Source organism: Vanacampus margaritifer, chromosome 17 (assembly GCF_051991255.1).
Source record: "Vanacampus margaritifer isolate UIUO_Vmar chromosome 17, RoL_Vmar_1.0, whole genome shotgun sequence".
Taxonomy (NCBI): Eukaryota; Metazoa; Chordata; class Actinopteri; order Syngnathiformes; family Syngnathidae; genus Vanacampus; species Vanacampus margaritifer.
The window spans coordinates 3324598-3347500 of NC_135448.1; the positions used below are offsets into that span (position 1 = coordinate 3324598).

General features: G+C 39.4%; 1 protein-coding gene across 5 annotated transcripts in view; it reads left to right on the plus strand.

Annotated features, from left to right (window-relative positions):
• The first annotated feature begins 382 nt into the window (after positions 1–382).
• Positions 383–22903, plus strand: part of gmeb1 (glucocorticoid modulatory element binding protein 1) — a 60512-nt gene continuing 37991 nt past the window's right edge. For 2 of the 5 annotated variants that reach the window (XM_077547865.1, XM_077547866.1), the window contains exons 1-4: positions 4209–5962; positions 6771–6823; positions 6908–7023; positions 10809–10912. In XM_077547865.1, coding sequence (XP_077403991.1) covers positions 5820–5962; positions 6771–6823; positions 6908–7023; positions 10809–10912 — 416 coding nt within the window. In that variant the 5' untranslated portion in view covers positions 4209–5819. The other 3 variants (XM_077547868.1, XM_077547867.1, XM_077547869.1) reach the window with 3 other exon arrangements.

Consider the following 22903-nt stretch of genomic DNA (forward strand, 5'->3'; position numbering starts at 1 on the left):
TAGTGCTGAAATGTCTGCGACGCTCCCTCGAGGACGAATGGCATCGGCAGAAAGCTGTCTTTGGCATACCTTACCTGATGGTAACCATGCACCAGAACCACCTTGGAAAAGATGGTGGCCAGGTGGGCCGAGAAGTTCTTGATATGCAGTACAGGATATCGTCGTGGCATTGCTCAGTTGAAAAAAATACAACCAGCCCTGGTCACCATGTGCAATCTTACGGTTAAAAAAAATCTTAATTTGGGGCTTTTTTTTTTTTTACAGGACAGCTGAAGAGTAGATAGGAAACGGGAGAGAGAGAGAGGGAATGACCTGCAGGAAAGGACCGCACAGCCCGGGAATTAAACCGGGGTCGCCTGCTCCAAAGACGAGCCTCTACACATGGTGCGGTTGCTCAACACAGTGAGCTAACCATCGCCCCAGGGGCTTTTATTTTTAAAATTGAAAAAAGAATGTGGTAGGGATGAGCTCAACTAAAGTTGGAATAGTATGAGTGGGTCCACAAGAGGAAAAAAAATATATACAGTGCTGCTCAAAAGTTTGTGAACCCTGTAGACATGGTCAGATTTTTTGTATAAAATATTAAAATAACCTTATTAAATGTCATGTTAAATCATAACCCAATCTACAATGCTGACATTGAAAATAATGGACTAGAACAAAAAGAATGATAATATTGTCATTCATTCTTGAACTAAAGTTGTTGATTTAAGAAAAACTCAGATTTCATGGGTGCAAAAGTATGTGAACCTCTCACTTAATCGGACATTGCACCTTTTGCAATGAGAACTTCATCCAAACACTTTCTTTAGTGATCTACTTTGGGGGAATTTTTGCCACTCTTCCTTGCAAAATGCAGCAAGTTGAGAGAGGTTGGATGGGCGTCTAGCATAAACTGCCCGCTTCAGGTCCCGCCACAGTATTTTGAAAGAATTGAAGTCAGGATTTTGACTGGGCGCATCCAGAACATGAATCTTGTTGTTCTTCAGAACATTCCTTGGTTGTATTGCTGGAATGCTTTGGATTATTGTCATGTTGCATGATCCATCATCTACCAGGCTGTAACTTCACAAAGAACGGCTTCATGTTATGTTCCAGGATTTCAAAAGATTCCTCTGAATTCATGATTCCCTGGATTATGTGGAGTTGTCCAGGTCCTGAGGATGAAAAGCCAGCCCAGAATTTAATATTCTCACCCCCATGCTTCACTCTAGGGTGAAGGTTATTTTGCTGGTATGCAGTGTTGACTTTTCACCAACCATGACTGTTTTAGTTGTGACCAAACAGTATAATTTTTGACCCATCTGTCCACAGAATGGACTTCTAAAAAGCTTCAGTGTTGTCCAGGTACTCTCTGGCAAAAATTTTGGTGAGCAGGGGCTTCTACCGAGCAAGCCTTCCATGAAAGCCTTGTCGATTGACTTTTCTTCTGATTGTTGAAGCATCCACATGTGTCCCCGATGCAGCAAAAGAGGTCTGCAAATCCCTTAATGTGATGTTCGAGTTTGCTTTTTACCAGAATTATAATTTTTCTTGTGGTTCTTGCTAATACTTTAGAAGATCGTCCACTTCTAGGCAGGATTGTAGTAATTTTCAGTGTTGCAGATGATCTGCTGCACAAAGGAATGATGCTCAATTTTTTTTTAGATTACTTTATAGCTTTCCCCAGACAAATGTGCTGTCACTACCCACTTCCTGAGGTCCCCTGCGATTTCTCTTCCTCTCAACATGACTGACCTGTATGGGTTCACCTGGGTAAAACTAAAAAGACGTGGTTTTGTTTGTTTCTGTCAGTGATGCACAATTTCTTTGCTTAACCTCTCATTTCATTGGTCCATTTCAGTGGTTGGATTAGCTACCAATTTGTCCTACCTGATCCTACTTGACTGCTTGTTTTAAGCAATGCATCTCAGGGTTCACTTACTTTTGCACCTACATGAATTGACCAAAAACTCTTTTTAATTAAGTTTTGACTACACAATTGATAAAAAATAAATAAAAAAGAACAATGCATTGAAATGCTAAACCTACACCAGTTATTTCATTTAAAATGTAATGGTTCAGATTGAACAACAAAATCAGGTTGAAACAATTTGAAAGTCCAAATTGTTCAAGAGGTTCACAAACTTTTGAGCAGCACTGTATATTATGTCTTTTATTTTGAAAATTTGCAAAAGTTTGTGGTAGAGTTCAATTTGAAATGGTCCTAAAATGTGGAATTTTTGGCCTGTTATTTTGAAGAAAAAAAACAACAACCTGGTTGTGATCTGTAAATATAAATACAAATCATTTTATTAAAAATACATTAATACAGTCAACATAATGCCAAAATACCAACATTATATATATATATATATATATATATATATATATATATATATATATATATATATATATATATATATATATATATATATATCACTGCTGCCTGTAAAATACTGTCATTTTTACAGTGTCAAAATACAGTGTTATGTTGGACCCAAATAGTTAGTAGCCCAGCAACCTGCCCCACTCACAGATGGGTGTATTTATAAGATGTCAATTGGCCAAATGGCTGAAGGTGCGGTCAATTATTGGCAATTCCGAGATGACGTCACAAGTCTAAACAACAATAAATTCGGTGAAAGAAATCTCTACACTCGTTGGAAAGCATTGGACTTTGGATCGTTGTAATTTGATTTGAGAGAATTATTTTGATTTTTAAATGTGATGAGATGTCGTTTGACTACTATAACAATATGTGTGATTTGTATGATGTCACAGGCAAAAGCAATACAATCCGCCGTGTGTTTTCACTGTATAAAAGAAGCATTTGCATTGTGTTGCATAAGTATCAGAAATGCCCGGGTGTTCGGAATTGTCAATACTTAGATTTCTTCTTTTCGCGGGCCGGGCCGCCCATATCCCCCGCAAATGGCGGGGGTCGACTGTACACTACGCCGAATGATTCCTAATAAAATGATATACTTATGCATATCAGAGCCACAAGAGGCTTAAATGTAGAAAACAGTAGGCCTATACGGTCTATTGATATTTGTGTAAAAAAAAAAAAAAACCTCGGCCATGATAATAAAATAAAGTTTGGAGTTACTATAATAAAAATTGACATTTGCTGTGAATTGTCTAAAGTTGTTCAGTGTTTGACAAGTCGATCTGTTAAGCAGGAAGTAAAGCTAAGATAGTCAAGAGCGCATGCGCAGTTTCTTCAGAGCTCTGGATGTAAATTCTCCTCAACCGGTAAAGGAATGTAATTTAATTTAACCTTTAAAATATATATGGTCTTTAATTACTTGCCCATTTACGGCGTAAAGAACACACTTCAGGTTGTTACGTTACGAAATCTAAGTGTTGCATCGCCGCCGTTGTTTGCTATGCGTGGCTCCGTACGAGCAGACGTCATTTTACAGGGAGACGGAGAGTTATAATACAACGTTACGAAGCGACGTACGTTTCGTAGATAAGTAGCACGTAACAATTACAACAAAAGTTGAAGGCGATACGCGTCATTGCTAGTCAAGTTCCAGCTACTTCACTCACTCACTCACTCATAAGCAATATGTTACGCCATTGTGTTAGACGTAATGGCTTCCATCGATGCCCGTATAAAGTAAAAAAGAATCTGCCATCAGTTTCTCTGTGTACTTGTTTAGTCTTATTAAGGATAAACGATGGTTTGTGAGCACTTAACATGATATGGCTAGCTCTTACGTTATCGCGCCATGTGCCCAACGCCCAAAACACGACATTCTGCCTCCTAAATCAAACGTATGATTTGAGCTGTGTATACAATGTACGTCGTATAGCGGAATCCCTCTGTATCAACCTTATGTTATAAATGTAGCCATATCATTAACAACTGCAACATGCACCATTATACAATGTTATTGGATGAGTGCTATTTACACAGCTAGAACTATTTCACCATTTTCATTATGAAATGTAATGCTCGCAAGATTATGGTTTATTGTTCTTATTTTTATATACATATTTCTGTATCCTATTTTAGCAACATGAAATTCTGTGGCAAGAAATATTTAAGGCTGACACATAAAACACCTGAGTGTGATGGCAACTACTGAAGATGCAACCATGTCCACTGGGGAGGTCGTAGTGGTGAAGACTGATGGTAAAAGTAACTCAGAGGATCTCAATAAAACCCAGGTCGTCCTTCAGCTCCAGTCCATTACTGCAGGGTAAGTAACTGGATTCAGTGATTTTAGCTACAACTTAGGCACCTCAAACAAAAATCATAGCATAAACATAATCACAAGTTTGTCAGATAGTAATTAAAAAAAATAAACAAAACATGTTTGTTTATTTTAAAACATGAGCATTGGAAACATGCAGCAGCCTAAGGTTTTATACACAGTCATGCACTCATTGGTTTCCCCACAATTTCTAAGTGGGATCTTTATACAGTGGAACATATCCACACATCAATCAAATTAAAATTAGTTCAACACTATGTCATAGCTGTTGCAAAATTACAGCATACCAGCTCAACATAAACTGGTGGACATTCCGTATTAATCTTGAACAAATCAATTAGAATAATATTTTATTTTAAGACGAGTGTATTTTACAAAATTGATACGAAAAGGGTGCTTCATGTTCATCCATGTGATGTGTTTTTTTACATACAGTACTGTCTAAGTTTGGACACACTTTCTTATACATTGCATTTGCTTTATTCTCATGACTGGTTACTTTGTAGATTCTCACTGAAGGCATCAAAACTATGTATGAACTGATGTGGAGTTATGTACTTAACAAAAAAAAAGGTGAACAAACTGAAAACATGTTTAGTATTATAAATTCTTCAAAATAGCCATCCTTTGCTATTTGCTACTTCTTCTTTTTTTGCATACTCTTAGCATTCTTATCACTGAGAACTCCTTAAAGACTGTTGGAACACTCTTTCAGGTGACTAGCTATATAAAAAGCAGTCCATTTACCATGTACCTTTTGAAGCTCATCGAGAGAATGCCAAGAATGTGCAGAAAAAGTAATCAGAGAAAAGGGTGGCTATTTGTTTATATATTTATTCTATTATTTTCACCTTTTTTTGTTAAGTACATAACTCTGCATGTGTTTGTTAGTTGTCATAGTTCTCATCAAAGTTTTGATGCCTTCAGTGAGAATCCACAATGTACAGAGTCATGAAAATAAAGCAAATGTATCGAATGAGGTGTGTCCAAACTTTTGGCCTGTACTGTATATTAAAGGGACACTTGAATGAGCTGAACATGCACACTTATATGAAAGATCTCTATAATAATAATGTCAGCACTAAAATTCACCCCCCCAAAAAACTCTGTAGTGATTTAACACGTTTTGACGTGACTCCATTTCACACACATTTTTGTGTGGACTGCTTGTTTCCGCATCTCACCCTGTCAACGTCACAGGGGAAAGCAAGCATCGGAATATTGTTTACTCGCTTTTTTTTGTTTTACTCTCCTCACTTGTTTTATCATGTTCTGTTGTCATCTAGTTTCCTTTCAACGGTAACTAATGGCCCCCAAAATTCATATGCACATTCCTACAAAGCATTGGCGCAAAATTTGGGACTTTACTGACATAATGTGAGCGCCTATTAGGAAAAACCCCACTATCAACTCCATCCATCCATTTTCTTAACCGCTTAATCCTCACAAGGGTCGCGGGGGGCGCTGGAGCCTATCCCAGCTGGCTTCGGGCAGTAAGCGGGGTACACCCTGAACTGGTTGCCAGCCAATCCAAGGCACAGAGACACAAACAACCATCCACACTCACAATCATACCAAGGGACATTTTAGTGTTCAATTAACCTGCCATGCATGTCTTTGGAATGTGGGAGGTTACCGGAGCACCCGGAGAAAACCCAGGCGAGCACGGGGAGAACATGCAAACTTCACCCAGGAAGGCCGAAGCTCGGACTCGATCTCACGTCCTCTGCACTGGGAGGCGGACGTGCTAACCAGTCAGTCACCGTGCAGCTTACTATCAACTCCATAAAATCGAAAATATTGTGCTGATTGATGCTTTTTGTTGTTTACTTTTACATTTTGGTGTGGATAAGAGTAGGAACTGTGCATATTAATTTTGGTGGCGATTGTCTCAGTTTTTAGACATTTAGCGACGCAAGTTTTGTTGGACTCCAGGCAGGCAGAATTAGCATCCCCTTGCTACACACAGCTATAAAGGAAAACCCGGCAGCTAGGCTAGCTGCAGCTACCCTTGGCTAAAAACATACAGAGCTGTCAAGCAGCAGTTAATATCTGGCCGCTAAACAGACGAGGTTGCAGGATGAAAACAGCTTCTTACCATCAGACATGGGGTTTCGAGTCCCGGAGGCATGGGAAGAGGGCGGGTAGGGCGTGGCTGTAATGACTATTAAAAAGCGGTGTATCTTTCTGATTAGTTATCTACTAATTTCTCCAAAACAAATGGATGAAATAAAAAATGCATGTCAATATAATTTTCCTGATGAAAAAATGGGTCATCATGGTCCTTTAAAATTTTTGTGCAACAACACTTGAACTTTATATATATGTGTGTGTGTACACCCTGAACTGGTTGCAATTTGGAGTGTTCAATTAACCTGTAATGCATGTCTTTGGAATGTGGAAGGAAACCTGAGTATCCGGAAAAAACCCACGCAAGCATGGGGAGGATATGCAAACTCGGAATTAAATGTCCTAGGCAATTTATTTTACGTTCAGGTGTTATGACAACATCTGTAAAGTCATAAAACATGCAATTAACTGTTAACTCTGCTGTCATTGCAGAGAAGAATCTGATGAAACTGTTGTGTCAGTTATGACAGCTGAAGCACATCCAGGTAAGAGTATCACAAGGATACAGAGAAACCATCACTACTCTGTATCATTGTGGTCATGTTTCACATGTCTTTTCATTCTTGTAGAAGACACTGAAGAAGGTGATGTTGAAATTGGCTGTCCTATAACATGTGGTGACAGTCAAGCAATGTTACTCGTGAAGAAGTTTGTGTGCCCAGGAATCAATGTAAAATGTGTGAAGGTTAGTATTTTTTCTTTTCACGTGGAATAATTTTTTTAACCGCACCTTGCAACCCAGGTTCAACAGCACAGTATGGACAATTGTCTTAACCACTTATCGTTCCAATAATAATAATAATAGTAATGGTATTTTCAATATAATTTTATATATAATATGGTGAATTAGTGTGCTTATCTGTGTATGTGGGGCATGCAGTGAATACAAAGTCGTCCCCCGCCCGAAACATCCACAACGTCACTCTAAGCAATAAAATACATTGTACTTATAGTATCTGAAGCTAACGCTGTTGATTTACTCTAATCTGTACATAAGACAAAACATAATACAGCTCTGCTTACCTTCTGGCATTGCTATAGTGCAGGGGTCACCAACCTTTATAAAACACTGAGCTACTGTACTTTTGAGTACTGACTAATGCAGGCTAAGAATTTGATGCACTCTTATGAAATTGCTCAAATTACCTTTTACAATAATATTAAATATAATTAATAATAAAATATAAATTTATTTAAAGACAAATTAATACTTATTATTACTCATTATCACTACTCATGTGGTCCTTGGGGGCTACCTGGCACCTGCGGGCATATACATCGGTGACCCTTGATATATAGTGTTTCCCACGATGTAGGCCAGTGTTTCTTGAAAGTGGCAAATCTTTACCCAGCCTAGTTGCCAGGTCTTGAGTGGAAAACTCTTTGTAAGGGTAGTTATTACGTAATACAGTGGAACCTTGACTTACGAACGACACGTTTTACGAATTTTTAAACTTACGTGCATGTTTCGTTATGTGAACCGTCCAAGCATGGGTGAGCGGACGACTCATACTGTAAGTCTCGCGCTAGTTAACCATCATTGGCTCTGTGCATAACTAATTGCCATAGTTGTGCTGATTTTTTTATTTTTTTATTCTTAATTAGAGCTCAGTTTGACTTAAAGGGATAGTTCGCGTTGTTGGAAATGAATCTGTTTGGCATCCTCACCTAACCTGACAGCGTCCTGTGACCCGAGATCTGGTCCGGTTTTGATCGAGTCCGGCAAGTTGGCTGGGGTCACAGAAATAAAGCGTTTGTCTTCTAAAAACAATTTGTATTCAAAATAGTGATAAATTTACATCACAAAACTGCACCTTAGAAAAAGTCAGACTCCATTACCGCCGTGCTCTATTTTTCTGTTTGTATCATTGCGCGGTGCACTGCATCAAGCTGACAGATGCACACAAACCAAGTTGTTTAGAAGTGTTAACCTGATGCGAGAGAGCTAATGAAGAGCAATAGCCATTACTATATAACGTTGTGATTGTATTAACTTTATAAGCTTGTATAACTAAGGTGTGTTGTGTGTTCCTGTTCCAGTGTTTGTGAACGCATCGCACGTCTCGCGGTGGGAAGGGACTCATCCATACATTGTTGGTAACGTGTGCTAATTCGGCTTGCGAGTAAAGTTTCTTATCTTCGGCGTTGGCTGTGGCCAACAGTAGTCGGTTGTGTGAAGACAAATAAAAAAGTGAGATTACCAACCACGTCTGCTGGCAGCGTTCTTGTGACACGTCACACTATATTATATTGTTCTATATGTAAAAATGGTGTGGACGCGTGATTTCCCGGGCTGTACCAATAAAAAATTTCCCCGAATTTCCGCACACTTTTTACCGCTTTCCGAGCACTTCAAACAAGTGCACCCCATCTGTCAAGCATTTGCCACTTCTCTATCCCTCCTTGCTCTCTCTTTCTGCCCGTTCTAATTCCATCTGATGAATATCGGCATCAGTATATTCGGGTTCATAAAGATACCCTTTTGGCTCAGTGCTAAAGACATTGTCATTGTAGTCAGACATGTTATCGTGAGTTTTCAAAGTTATAATTACAGCGGAACTGTGCGCGAGTTTTTTTTATGTGCAGTTTTGTCATGCAAATGTATCACTCTTTTGAACACAAATTGTTTTTAGAAGAAAACGGGTCTCGGGTCACAGGACGCTGCCAAAGGTAAGTCAGTGCTGATTGCACACTACTTTAGGTGAGGATGCCGTACAGATTTATGTCCAAAAACCCGAACTATCCCTTTAAAAGCTGTAAATGTCCTAAAACCCCACAGAAAACTCAATGTGTCCTGGCACGCACGTGCACACACAGCGGTCGCTGTGTTTGCACGTATGTGTGTGTGTGCGCGTGTGTGTGGTCTCTCTCACCGCACCGGAGTAGAGCTGTCAAAATTAATCGATTAATCGACAAGTAATCGATTATCTAATTAATCAACAACTATTTTAATAATCGAGTAATCGTTTGGAACCATTTTTTTTATTTAAAATTGTCCAAATCCTCTGATTTTGGCATATCAACAGTAATTATTCACCGATTTCTGTAGTCCTTCATGAAAGAAGACGGACTATCTTCTGTGTTTAATCAAAATACGACATTTGCAAACATCTGTCTATTTACTTTGGAAAACAATGACTGAACTGGTAACATAGTATAACATCAGTTTCCGTCTTTTTAATCACTATATGAATATGAACTACGAAATAAACACCAATCACTGGTTAATAAACAGGAATGGGGGGGAAATGCTTTTGTAATACATTTTAATGTAAAATTAAAATGAATCTGATTATTTGATTAATCCATTAAATAATAGATAGATTAATCGATTCTTAAAATATTTGGTAGTGACAGCACTACAATCGTCTGCCCTAGATTTTCAATGAATGTGGCAAAAACGATTATGTATGATATGTATGCTATTTACTGTATTATAGCATCTCTTAATTTGGGGAAGAAAAAAAAAGATACAAACTGTACATGCGGGAGCAAGCCGCTGTGTGTGTGTGTGTGTGTGTAGCCGTAAGTTTCGCCCTCCACGCTCGCTTTTACCAATCAACAACTGCTTTAATGTCACTAACGTGTCAAAAAAGGCACATTTCCATGGATCGTTTTTTTGGGTCCAAACGGAAAAAAAAACATAGAAATAAACAGACGAAATGGAAAACGTGAATACGATTGTTATGTTGCTTATTTTGGAAGGAGACTCTTTTCCAGTGGAGGAGCTGCTGTCCTTCTCTCCTCCTCACATAAAGTTAAAGCACAATAAGCACTTATTTGTTTAGTATGTGATTTCTTCATAGTGATGATGTATACTTTTTACTTATGTTGTACTTTATTTATTTCCAACCGCACACTAATTAAAATTAGAACATTTTATATATATATATATATATATATATATATATATATATATATATATATATATATATATATATATCATAAAATGTAATTGGGGAACAAATTAAATGAATTCATTTCAATGGGAAAAGTTACCTCGATTTAAGAATGTTTCAATTTACGAACAAGGTTACAGAACCAATTAAGTTCGTAAGTTGGGGTTACCACTGTATTTTATTGTAAATTCAAAACAAAATGTTCATGGACACATTTTCAGAAATAGGCAGGAAACAAAAGAGCAACAAACAAAAGTATGAATGCAGCTTATAATCAGCAGCTTGGTATTTACTCCAATGGTCATATTGCATTTTAAAAGTTACATTTATTAAGTTTAACAAGTGTTTGGCATACCAAAAAGAAAAAAAAAGGACCAAAAACCAAAAGTCAAATTGTATTTCGCTGATTTAATTTATTGCAGGTAATTTCTGGACTGTAACCCTCGTGATAAATGAAGGAACAAACACTGTATTCTGAACACAATTGTATATAGGCTACACTTTGTATATAGTGTGTCTTCATTTTCTTTCAACAAACTAATATATACCTCGCCAATACTCTCTTCCGTAGTATGATGACCAGCTGATAAGCCCAAAGCAGTTTGTACATATTTCTGGAAAAGCCACCCTGAAAGACTGGAAACGAGCAATCCGGATGGGTGGAGTCATGCTAAGGTGGGCTTTAATTCTAAAATGTTTATATGATTAGCAGCAATAACTACTATATGTACAGTACATGCCAAAAGTTTAAACACATCTCATTCAGTGTGCCATTTGCTTTATTCTTATTACTATTTACATCGGAGATTCTCACTGAAGGCATCAAAACTAAGAATGAACACCATGTGGAGTTATGTACTTAACAAAAAAAGGTTAAATAACTGAAAACATGTTTTAGATTCTAGTTTCTTTAAAATATCTACCCCTTACTCTGACTACTGCTTTGCACACTCTAGGCATTCTCATCTCTGGAACTCCTTCAATACTGTTGGAAAACCATTTCAGGTGACTACTCCTGAAGCTCATCGAGGGAATGCCAAGAGTGTGCAAAAAAGATAAATAAATCAGAGCAAAGAGTGACTATTAAAAAAAAAAAAAACCCACACACAACAGAATATAAAACTTGTTTTCAATTATTTCACCTTTTTTAAGTACATTACTCCACATTAGTTCATTCACAATTTTGACGGCATCAGTGAGAATCTACAATGTAAATAGTCGTGAACGTTTTATGGTAGAGTCTGAGATATGGACCCAAATGCCCAAAGGAAGGCACAGTGAACAGGCAGAGAGAATGTGTAAACATGGTGAGTTTATTTAACTCAGCCAAGAATTTGAACAGCAACTAGGAGATGACATGACTGGACTAAACGTGGAGTGACTAGACCAGAGATAGGCAAGTTCGGTCCTAGAGAGCCGCAGTCCTGCATGTTTCCGGTGTCTCCTGCCCAGGTGTTTCAAATCATCACCTCATAATTTAGTTCTGCAGGAGCCTCTCAGCTGTGTGCAAGGAGGGAGACATCAAAAACATGCAGGACTGCGGCTCTGTAGGACCGAACTTGCCTACCCCTGGACTTGCCGGGACTTGACTGGACTCGACTTTAACAAAGTGGCTTGGCTTGACCTGGCTTGCCTGTGGCTGTGGTTTGTCTGTGGTTGGCTGTGGCTGTAGCTTGGCTTTAGCTGGCTGTGGCCGTGGCATGACCTGAAAGGTAGTGGCTTTGACTTGACTACGAGACGAAACACAACATTGACAATGACAATGCACACACTGTGGCTAAGCAAAAACAGCAGATTGAGGCCCTGTTCATATGGAAGCAAAGCAGGCTTCGTTCCTCATAATAATCTTGTATACACAGAAACGTTTCAAGACATGCGTGTGTCCAAAAGAAGATGCTGAGAACGTTTAACGGCTGTATAACAAGTCAAGAGTGGCACAGCCACAGGGAGGAACAGAAAGCGTAGAAGAATCAGCAAAGACGACGAACCACTCTCTCTCTCTCTCTCTCTCTCTCTCTCTCTCTCTCTCTCTCTCTCTCTCTCTCTCTCTCTCTCTCTCTCTCTCTCTCTCTCTCTCTCTCTCTCTCTCTCTCTCTATATATATATATATTAGAGGTGTCAATCAATATTTTTTTTAATCGGATTTAATCGCATGACTTCAATTAATCAATTAACTCACGATTAATTGCATATTAATCACACATTTTATATCTCAATTTAGATCTAAATTTGCATTTCAATGTAAATGTTTTCCCTACTTTTTCATACTTTTGTCAACATTAAAGTGAGAAGAAATGTTAACCTAATAGAAACATGGTTGCATTTTTTAGTCATTGATACAGTAAATTCATAGCAATTCATAAAATTGTTTTAAAATGAAAAATATGTACTGTACTGTAAAACAAAAAAAACCCCGAGTGTTTGTAAGACAATTGTGACAGCTTTTTTCTTTTCATATTAAAAGCTGACTAATTTTTTAAAATGAAGTAACTTGTGAAATTCTGCACATTTTTAAAATTGTAAAACCCCAGTCCCCACATATATCCATCCATCCATCCATTTTCTTGACCGCTTTTCCTCACAAGGGTCGCGGGTGTGCTGGAGCCTATCCCAGCTGGCTTCGGGCAGTAGGCGGGGTACACCCTGAACTGGTTGCCAGCCAATCACAGGGCACACAGAGACGGACAACCATACTCACAATCACACTTATGGACAATTTGTAGTGTTCAATTAACCTGCCATGCATGTCTTTGGAATGTGGGAGGAAACCGGAGTACCCGGTGAAAACCCACGCAAGCACGGGGAGAACATGCAAACTCCACCCAGGAAGGCCGAAGCCCGGACTCGATCTCACGTCCTCTGCACTGGGAGGCGGACGTGCTAACCAGTCACCCACCGTGCTGCCCTCCCCACATATATATACATTCTTATTTAATTTATTACTGCTAAATTGTGTTAAAATGACTCCTTTACACAACTTGAAGTTTTTAGTTCGTCAAGTCCAATATGGATGCACATTGTAAAATGACCGCAACTTTACTTCATGACGAACCAGACAAAATCGGTGTGTTCTTTTCATATTAAGAGCTATCTAATCTGAGGACAAAATCACCACCACACATTAACAGAAGCCCAGAGGTGTAGATTGAAAAGGAGTTCATGTTTAAACATCCTGTATTTAAGAAGTGTTTATTTCAGAGTCAAAACGTTGGACAGTGCCTTTAAGTCTAACATGTACAAATACATTGAAACGTGTGAGGCACCAAAAAGCTGGAATTTTATTGACATCTCTGCTTCAAAGACAACCGGTGACTTATTTTGAATTTGCCAAAAGTCATGTTTTGAAAATGCAACAAAAAAGTGTGAGAGTAACATTTTGGGGAGACACTATAAAGAAAGCCCACACTGTTGCCATAATGCATTTTCTGAGAACACACGGGGCCACGCACATTATGACGTCATAAATATGCAACACTTATCATAGGAAAGGGGAGGGGTTGAGGAGTTGGGCACAATTTGAGCCACAACCACAACAGATGGACTAATGTGGCTATCGGCTGATTTCTTTATTATCCGGTTTATCTGTATGACGTCAAATTGGTTAATAATTGCCGATAATTATCAGCCACCGATATTATCGTGCATCCTTAGTTAAAATACCACTTGATGCCAGTTTCTACAAATATATGCATTATTATTTAATTTATTACCGCTAAATTGTATTAAAGTGACTCCTTTGAAAGATGTTGAATGCTTTTATTTTGTTAAGTTCTCGGATGCGCATTGTATAGTGACGTTCATGCTTTACTGCAACGAAGCAGAGACGCTGCTTTACCGCAACAAACCAGAAGACGGTATTGATGTCACAGTTAACAAGCCCTTTTCTGGAGTTGCTAAATAAAATACGCCTCACACCGAAAGATCAAGTGGCTTGGAGTCACTCCAAGTGACAACACAACATCCATTCGGGTCTTGGCTCGCACAGGGGTTGAGAGTGGACAACTCTTAGAGAGCTGTAGCAACCGAGCTCTCTAATAATCCCCCACAGCAGCGCTTACCGAGTGCGTTCTGTCAAAGCAGGGAAGGTGGAAGTGCTACATAGTTCAAATGGCTCCTCCACTCGAATAATCTGCCCCTTAAACATTATGTATTGTATCTCCAGCCCAATACACTGCATTTCTTTTGGTTAATTTTGACGTTGACGTTTCTGCTGCGTGGTGACTAGAATTCCCTTATTAGAAGCTTTCCAAATAAAAAGCGTTTTTTAATCAAGCGTTAAAAAAATTGGTGCCGTTTAAAGGCACTTAAAGTTAACGTGATATTAACGACACCATTGATATATATATATATATATATATATATATACACACACACAAACAAACACACATATACATATACACTAACCAATGAGCTGTACATGTACGTATCGGATATACAGTAGTCTGTTAGGCGAGTTGGGAGGAGTAAGATGGCTGCCCTGTCGCTTTAACGGCTTGCACGGGCTATCGGCTATCCAGTAGTAGCCTATATACAGATCAGTGAGACGAACACAGGAGAAGTGACAATGGCTGGTGATTCCAGTACAACAACATTGCACAAAATATTTTGCTGTAAAAGCTAAGGAGGTTGGGCAAAACGACTACGACACAGCTATATGCCATTGTTGACAGACTGGCGATTCGCGCACAGTCATGCGAGAGTTGAAGCATACGTCATCAAACCAAATCAATGTGTCGTCATCGAGCTTGCGACCACTACATCATCACTGGAGAAGTATTCTGCACATTGTGTCCAGATTGGAAAGTAAGGGGCACGTTTTGAAATCTTTCCACTCTGGAGCCCGGTTCCAAAAGTGATTTCAAGCTCCGAAACGGCGCCACCATGTGGACGAACTGCCCAAACGGTAAGAAACTTGTGCGGATACATTGAAACGGGCTTTCGTGTGGACGCCCCTAAATACACTCACGCTGATTGACTCATCAAGACACACTTGGGTGAAACACAAGTGGCTGAGGGCACTCATTGGTCAACACACGGGGAAGGGAAGACACACACACACACACACATGTGGACGTGGTTACACATGACGAGACAAAGGGAGAGACAAGAAACACATAACAAAACACTGATCACACAGACAAAAGACAACAAGAATACCCCAGACAAACAAAACCCCAACCCTACAGAACTGAAACGTAACAGAAGATGCATTGCATGAGAAGGCGTGTCCAAACTTTTGGCCGGTACTGTATGTCTCTATCTTGGCTTTGTTCCTTTATGGATGCTAGCAGATTAAAAACTTCTTGATTATTCAGATCAGGGTTTTTCCTGGCTCAAACTGAGGCAGAGGTGGTATCATCCTGACCATGTGCCATGAGATGCATGTATTCTGTAAATTCAACTGACTCACTTTCTTTTATAGGCAACATACTTTAAGTTAAGAGTTCCAATAAAAATATGACTATTATTATGTTAAAGCATTAATTTATGAAAACTATACCCAATACCAATTCACAAATCATTTGGTACCAGTCTAAACAAAGTAAAATTTACACTCCAAAAAGAGTAAATGCAAATGTTATAAAAAAAGTGTAAAATTTACTCTGTTTTACTGTTAAGACTGGGACCAAATATAGCCGTTTTAGAGTAAAATGTACTGTATGAAATTTACTGTGTGGATTATCAACAAGATAATTTGTTCACCTGACAAAGGTGCAGGCAGCGTTCATTACGACCAATTCACCAGCAAATGTGACCAACTTTACAACCAGTGCTGGTCAAAAAATAATAATCGGTCGCACGGCGCGAGTACATGTTTAAAGGTGTTGGTGCAACAGTTTATCTTAGAGCTGTGATCCGTACGGATAAAGCGCCACGGATTGGGATAAAAGCCTTCCAACTAATACATTGACGTAGACGCAATTGCCTTTTTACTTGTATTTAAGGGTGTTAAAAAAAAATCAATTTGGCAGTATATCACAATATTACAGTGCGCAATTCTCGAATCGATGCAATATGCAGCCGAATCGATGTTTAAACATCAATTAATTTTTGATGGAAATATTCAACAAAACGTCTTACTTAGGGTTAGGGTTCACGCATTTAAGCATGGAAAAATGTTATATTAATGGAACATTAAGCCCTAATATTTTATTTCAGTGCTGTTCAAACATGAAACAGACTGCAATTTCTTAATTAAATACAGTGGCTCAGTTAAACTTGAAGTTTCAGGTAAATAAATACATTTTCATACAAATCTTAGTGTACATGTACAAGTTTACTGGTTACTATTTTTAAAATTTGAGTTTAAAAAAATTGCAATAATCAATTTATCGATTTGTATTGGGATTAATCGAATCGAATCGAATCGTGACCTAAGACTATTGATACGTATCAAATCGCCAGGTACTGCACAATTCATACCCCGACTTGTATTTTGAAATTGACCCACGCAGCGCGTGGTAGGCTTCGCAGCCCAAGGCGGTTAGCTTGCCTCGTCCTCACGCGACAATCGACTTCCAACATCAACACGCAATCCCTAAATTATATTTAATTTCTAATTAAGTAAGGGTGTTAAAAAAAATCTATTTGGCAATACATTGTGATGTTACAGTATGCAATTCTTGTATCGATTCAATATGCGAATTGATGTTTAAACATCAATTTTTGATGGAAATAATCAAGAAAACGTCTCACTAAGGATTCACACGTTAAGCATGGAAGAATGTTATATTAATGGAACATTAAGCCTTAATAATTAATTTCAATGCTGTTTCAATGCTCACAGTATTAAGCCTGAAGTTTCAGATAAATAGATACATTTTCATATAAATCTTACAGTGTACAAGTACAAGTTTACTGATTTGTATCGGGATGAATTGGTATCGAAACGTGACCTATGAATCGTGATACGGATCGAATTGCCAGGTACTAGGCAATTCACACCCCTACAATTAAGGATGCTAAGAAAATGCTAGTTAATTAGTCTGTCATTGCATGATACGGCACAAGTCTCCAGTGTTAGCAACTAGCCACTAATGGGAGCATAAACATTGACAGCGTTCGGCGAGCCGCGACATGCATTCAAATGCAGTCGGTCATTTCAAACTCAGACAGAAAAAAAAAGTCTATCAATGTATTAACCGTTAATAATTGCAAATATCTAAACAATGTAGGCTTCCTTATCAATCTATAAAAGCTGACATACATTAAGAATGATGGGTGTGACCACTTTGTTTATTTATTTTACTTTTATCAGTGGTCTATCTTCTGTTTACAATACCTTAACAATATCTACTTGGTTTCCATTCTTCATTTTAGTTGTTGTACAGTACACTTGTAATACAGAATAAAACCTGCCTTTCTTATATATAATTCTTATAACAATTACCGTAAAAAATTATAGCGCCTTTTCATTAGTCCCTTTTAAACAGGCATTAACCCATTAAGGCTGGGTGTGCAGGACCGCTCTTCTACCGTTAAAGTCGTGAGCGCGGATATGTAATTTTGTTTTGACCAATTATTGGTCTCCTAGCCAATTGAATGCATCAGAATATGCACGAGAGGGTGACGCGGGCCTCGTAGCATGTCCTGGAATTTTATTTGAGCATTTATGGTTGACGCAGATTTGCGTGAGTTATGAAATAAATGATGCAATTGACGACGGCGCGGGAGGAATTAAAATCAGTGTAATGAGTCGACAATGACATATTGTTAAATAATATGTTTGTAGACAATAAGGATGTTGAAAATTTTGATGGCTTTCTAATGCAATGGACGACGAATAATTACCACTCGATCCCCCGATCTTACAACTGCGCTCCAGTGTTGAAGGTAAAGACGTATGACGACATTTGTTTGTTGACTTAAAAAAGTATATATATTGAAAGTTTATAATAATGGGCGGCACGGTGGCTGACTGGTTAGCACGTCCGCCTCCCAGTGCAGAGGACGTGAGATTGAGTCCGGGCTTCGGCCTTCCTGGGTGGAGTTTGTATGTTCTCCCCGTGCTTGCGTGGGTTATCTCCGGGTACTCCGGTACTTCCTCCCACATTCTGAAGATATGCCATGGCAGGTTAATTAAACACTCCAAATTGTCCATAGGTGCGATTGTGAGTGTGATTGGTTGTTTGTCTCTGTGTGTACTGCGATTGGCTGGCAACCAGTCCCACACTGTCAATATCCAATCGGTTTGCCGCCCGGCCTGCTCGGCAGTCAAACGTCTTGACTGCGCTGTCGACTCCTCTCATGCTGAACTGTAAATACAGCAGGGATGTGATTTTTCCGCTAATTCGCGGAATTCCGCTTTTTTTATCTCCAAAAATAAAAATTTAAAATTTCCGATTTTTTAAGTGGTAAAAAATCCGATTTCGTCTCTACAGCATTCCATTTTAGTGTGTCCGTAACTGAAATAACACGGATCTTGCGATAGGCTGAAGTCTCTGTGTTGACCAATAAACGCGCTTGTTATAAAAAGGATCCTTTTGTAATTGTACTTACAGATATACTGGTTGCGAGCTCTTTCTAGACGCTCGGCTTTTCATCGACGACAAATGTGACTCGGATGCTAAAGTAGCTTAGCTAGCGACTAGCGAGCCGTGATGGGTTGCCAGGTTTAATGAAAGAAGCCACCTATTTTGGTCAATGGCTGATCTGGAATTGGCGAAGCAAATGTACGTAGCAATACGCACACATTTAACACATGAAACGTTTCAAATAAAAGTAATTATAATTGGTTATTTGGCTTTATCGGCTTATAACATTATTTTTAAGACACAAAAAAAACCTGAAAGAAAACAAACATGGCAACCTACTTTAAACCTGTTTTACGACGCTAATGCGCGTGTGATCAATGACATTCTAAAAATAGTACGTTGTACTGTTTAAAATCTGGACTACATCTGGATTTAGGTCGTAAACGAGACCGGGTGATATTTGAACTACTTCATTTGGGGTAAATTCTCATCCCTGACTCTGGAAGGTGTTAACATTGTTAACATTTTTAATTCTTTATTTTATATTTTAATCATTTTGAATTTAGTTATAGATGTGTAGAGCAGGTGAAATAATGTTAAAAAGGATATTTTCTATGGTGGTGTCACCAGCAAATTGATGGATTCTTCCAACAAGTCGTCAGTTGTGTTCAAGTTCAAAGCCAAAGCCAAGGCAGCATATCTGGCATGTGGACTGTACCTTCAGAAAAAGTTGCCCATGAACAGCAAGCTTCTGAAAGCAGCCTCTGCCATTGACCCACTTGCCAGAGGACACAGCTCAACTTTAAACCAACTGAAGAAGCTGTCATCGTTGGTCACCAATTTCCTTGATGAGTCAGAGCTGGGGAACTATGATCTCGAGGTGAGAGAATACCAGTTGGACAGTGAGTTGCCAACACCTTTGGACTCAGAGGGGAAGGCAATTGCACTGGATCGTTGGTGGGCTCAAGTCTTTGCTGTTGGAAGATACCCAACCTTGGCCAAGATGGTGAAGGCTCTCATGAGTTGCTTCCATGGGCCGCAAGTAGAGGGGTCTTTCAGTGTCATGGCTGATGTCCTGAACCCCAAAGCATGCAGAATGGACATAGCCACATACAGTTCTATCCAGACTGTGAAATATGCTCTAAGAGCAAGAAAGACCACCTCTGTCAGCCATTTTGGCAGGAAAGACATTCTGATGGATCCTGTGCAGTCCAAACTGCCTAAATCTGAGGACATCCTCCAAAAGGTACAGGGAGGAGAAGGATGCAGAAGCAGCTATGTTGTCTGCAAAACGAACAGAACTTGCTGTGAAACAGGACACCCAAATGAGCAAGGCTGCCTCAAGAAGAACCATCAAAGCTGCACAGAAGCAGGCTAGAAAGACCCATTCCAAAGCAATGAAGTCTTGTATATTCCTGTAAATATGTTGAATGTTTTAATGAGTAGAAAATAGAAAACAATATTTGTGATATTTAGTGATGTTATAATTCATCTAGAATGTGACAGAAAATATAAATTTCAGAACTTTGAATGAATTTCATGTTTCTGCATGGCCAGTGATTTAGTTCATTGTGTATGCACATGACTCCGACAGATAACATCTTCTGCTATAACAAAGACATTTGTGGTATGTTCTAATATGAGTTACTTTTCATTTGGTCATGATACAATTATTTGTTCATGAAATTTGAACTCTTCAACATTATTTATGTGTTAACTTAGTAATCACATTAGTTAGATATGATGATATTCTCAGTGATAGTTTTTAAAAGCAAAGGCAGTCCAATGTTTTTGAATGTGACTGATTTCGAGTTGACTAAAACTGCCATTTTATATGGGATAGTTCAATATACATTGAAACTTTATGCTGCTGTTTTGTCTATTTCTTTGTCATGTGAGTGCATTGAAAGTACTTAAAAACACGGAAAACCCATGAGCCCCCAGACCCCCGGCTAAATTTTCAGATAATTTCACTTTGGTCAAATCACATCCCTGATACAGGGAAAGTTTACGTTACTTGTGCTGAAGCCGGTCTCGCTACCCCATCGGTTCTTCACATGCGCAACTGGAAATAGCGACTAAGTGCCCGGCCGTAGCCATAGACATATGGTCATTAAAAAAAAGAAAAGAAAATCACTTAACGCGCTTGAGAGAAGTACAAAGTGGTAAGAGCGTTGCAATGACGTCAAACACTCCACGCGCTGGGCGTCCCCTGCGTTCGATGTCGTTGCTACAGCAAAATGTGTCTCAGTCTGAACAGGGCCAGATCAGATTTGGACAGTCAGCCCTAAAAATCTGATTTGAGGAGGAATCTGATTGGAGTCAGATATGCCTGCAGTCTGAATGCAGCCTTAGTGAGGATCGATCAGGTGTTTGGGACGGACAGTAGCCTATATCTTTTTATAGAAGTCAGGCCTTGGCAGCCGCTCCTGCTATGTGTCTTTTTCCCCCCCACCCTCTCGAAGGAGGAACAAAACCTGACTGTTCAGAATGAACGCGCATATCAAATGCACCGTACTATATCACTTCACATTAAAGTAGAAAATGAATATGATGTACTCAAACACAGTATAAAGTGTTTGATAAAATAATACAACAATATGTCATCCTCAAATTAATTCACAAAATGGGCTGTATTTACCTGTTCTATGTAAATAAATTAAAATACACTACTAATTGGCTACTGAATCATATTTTAATCACTACCGAGCTGGGAGCGCGTTATGCACTCATGTGTATTATGTAGTGGCACAACCACACTTGTCCTGCATGCTCCATTCACACAAACACTCCCTTCCTTGCCTCTTTTTTTGTCCCGCCTCCCTGACAACCAGTGCGGATGCGGTGCTCTTGGCATCCAGCACATGATGATCGGTGGGATCTTGTTGGTTTCAGACTTGTAGTGTGGCTACACAGCCAGTAAACTAGTGTGTGACTCCCGTGAGCAGAATCAGTGTGGTTGCGTGGCAGTAGCGAGTGTTGCCTTTAAGTCATGGTTTGTTCTGTACATCTTTTCACATTTTGCAACCTCGAATGAACCCTGATGGAAAAAAAACAACACAGGCGGGCAGTAGCGTTTACCCTCGCAAGCCGGCGCCGTTTAGTGAGATACGGGCTTTAACATTAACAGTTACCTGTACTAACGGCACGTTTTACATAAAGGCAAACTGGCGCTAATATGGTTGCTACCAGTACCTGGGGTGTTGATAGGAGAGAACGCTTGCATTGGTGGCGGCCGTTGCTGCTGTGTTGATCCCACCGGGACTCCGGAGCGCTCCCAAACACGACAGGCAGTCATGCTGCGTGTCCAAATGCGTTTGCATAGTGGTAGTGTTTCCTCCCTTAGACGAAATATCCAATTTGCAAACATTGCAAGTTGGCCTGTTAGCTTTTCTTGAAAGATGTCAACAAACTTTCGAGCATGGCGCCATGTTTGTTGCTCGGCGCGCACGGAACCAATAAGGGAATCGTTAGCAAAAATGGCAAACGATGCCAAGGAATTGAAACACTGGGAGTCGGTTCTCAACAAGAACCGGTTTTCGATTCCCATCCCTACCTGACAGCGTGAAAGACAAAACGTTGTGTAGTTTTAACTTGGCATAACACTTCCTGCGGCACCTACAAAATAAACATATGTACAGATGCTAGCTGTCAGGACATTTTCCCAGATAACACGTACAGTTGGGGCCCAATTAGCAGAGGTGGGCATTGTCATTGACTGGAATTGATTATTGTTGGAAGTGCTCACCTTTTGGTGTGTGCTTCAGCAGCACAATGCTTGATGAGACGCCTCACAAAAATACACGGATTGAGAAGGACCGTGTGTACTCATCGCGATCGACAGAAGTAATCCTGCTTCACTCAGTCTGTGCATTTTTTCAAGGCTTCGCATGATCAATTATTCGCTGAAAGGTGGGCACTTCCATCAATCATCAATTCCATTCATTGACAATGGCTACCTGTGCCATTTAGGCACCACTTGGTCTAGGTGGGCTTTGGTTGGGCATGAGCTTAGAGTGGGCTTCGTTGTTGAGCCCCACTTGGGCAGTAGGTAGGCAGTATATGGGCGCAATTAAGAACGGGCAGTTAGTGGGCTCTGGCTAGACTTCCATCCAAAATATTCAAATTTTGCACAATAACAACATGGGTGATGGAGCTTACTCCCTGGTAAATATTTTCCAATTAAGTCCGA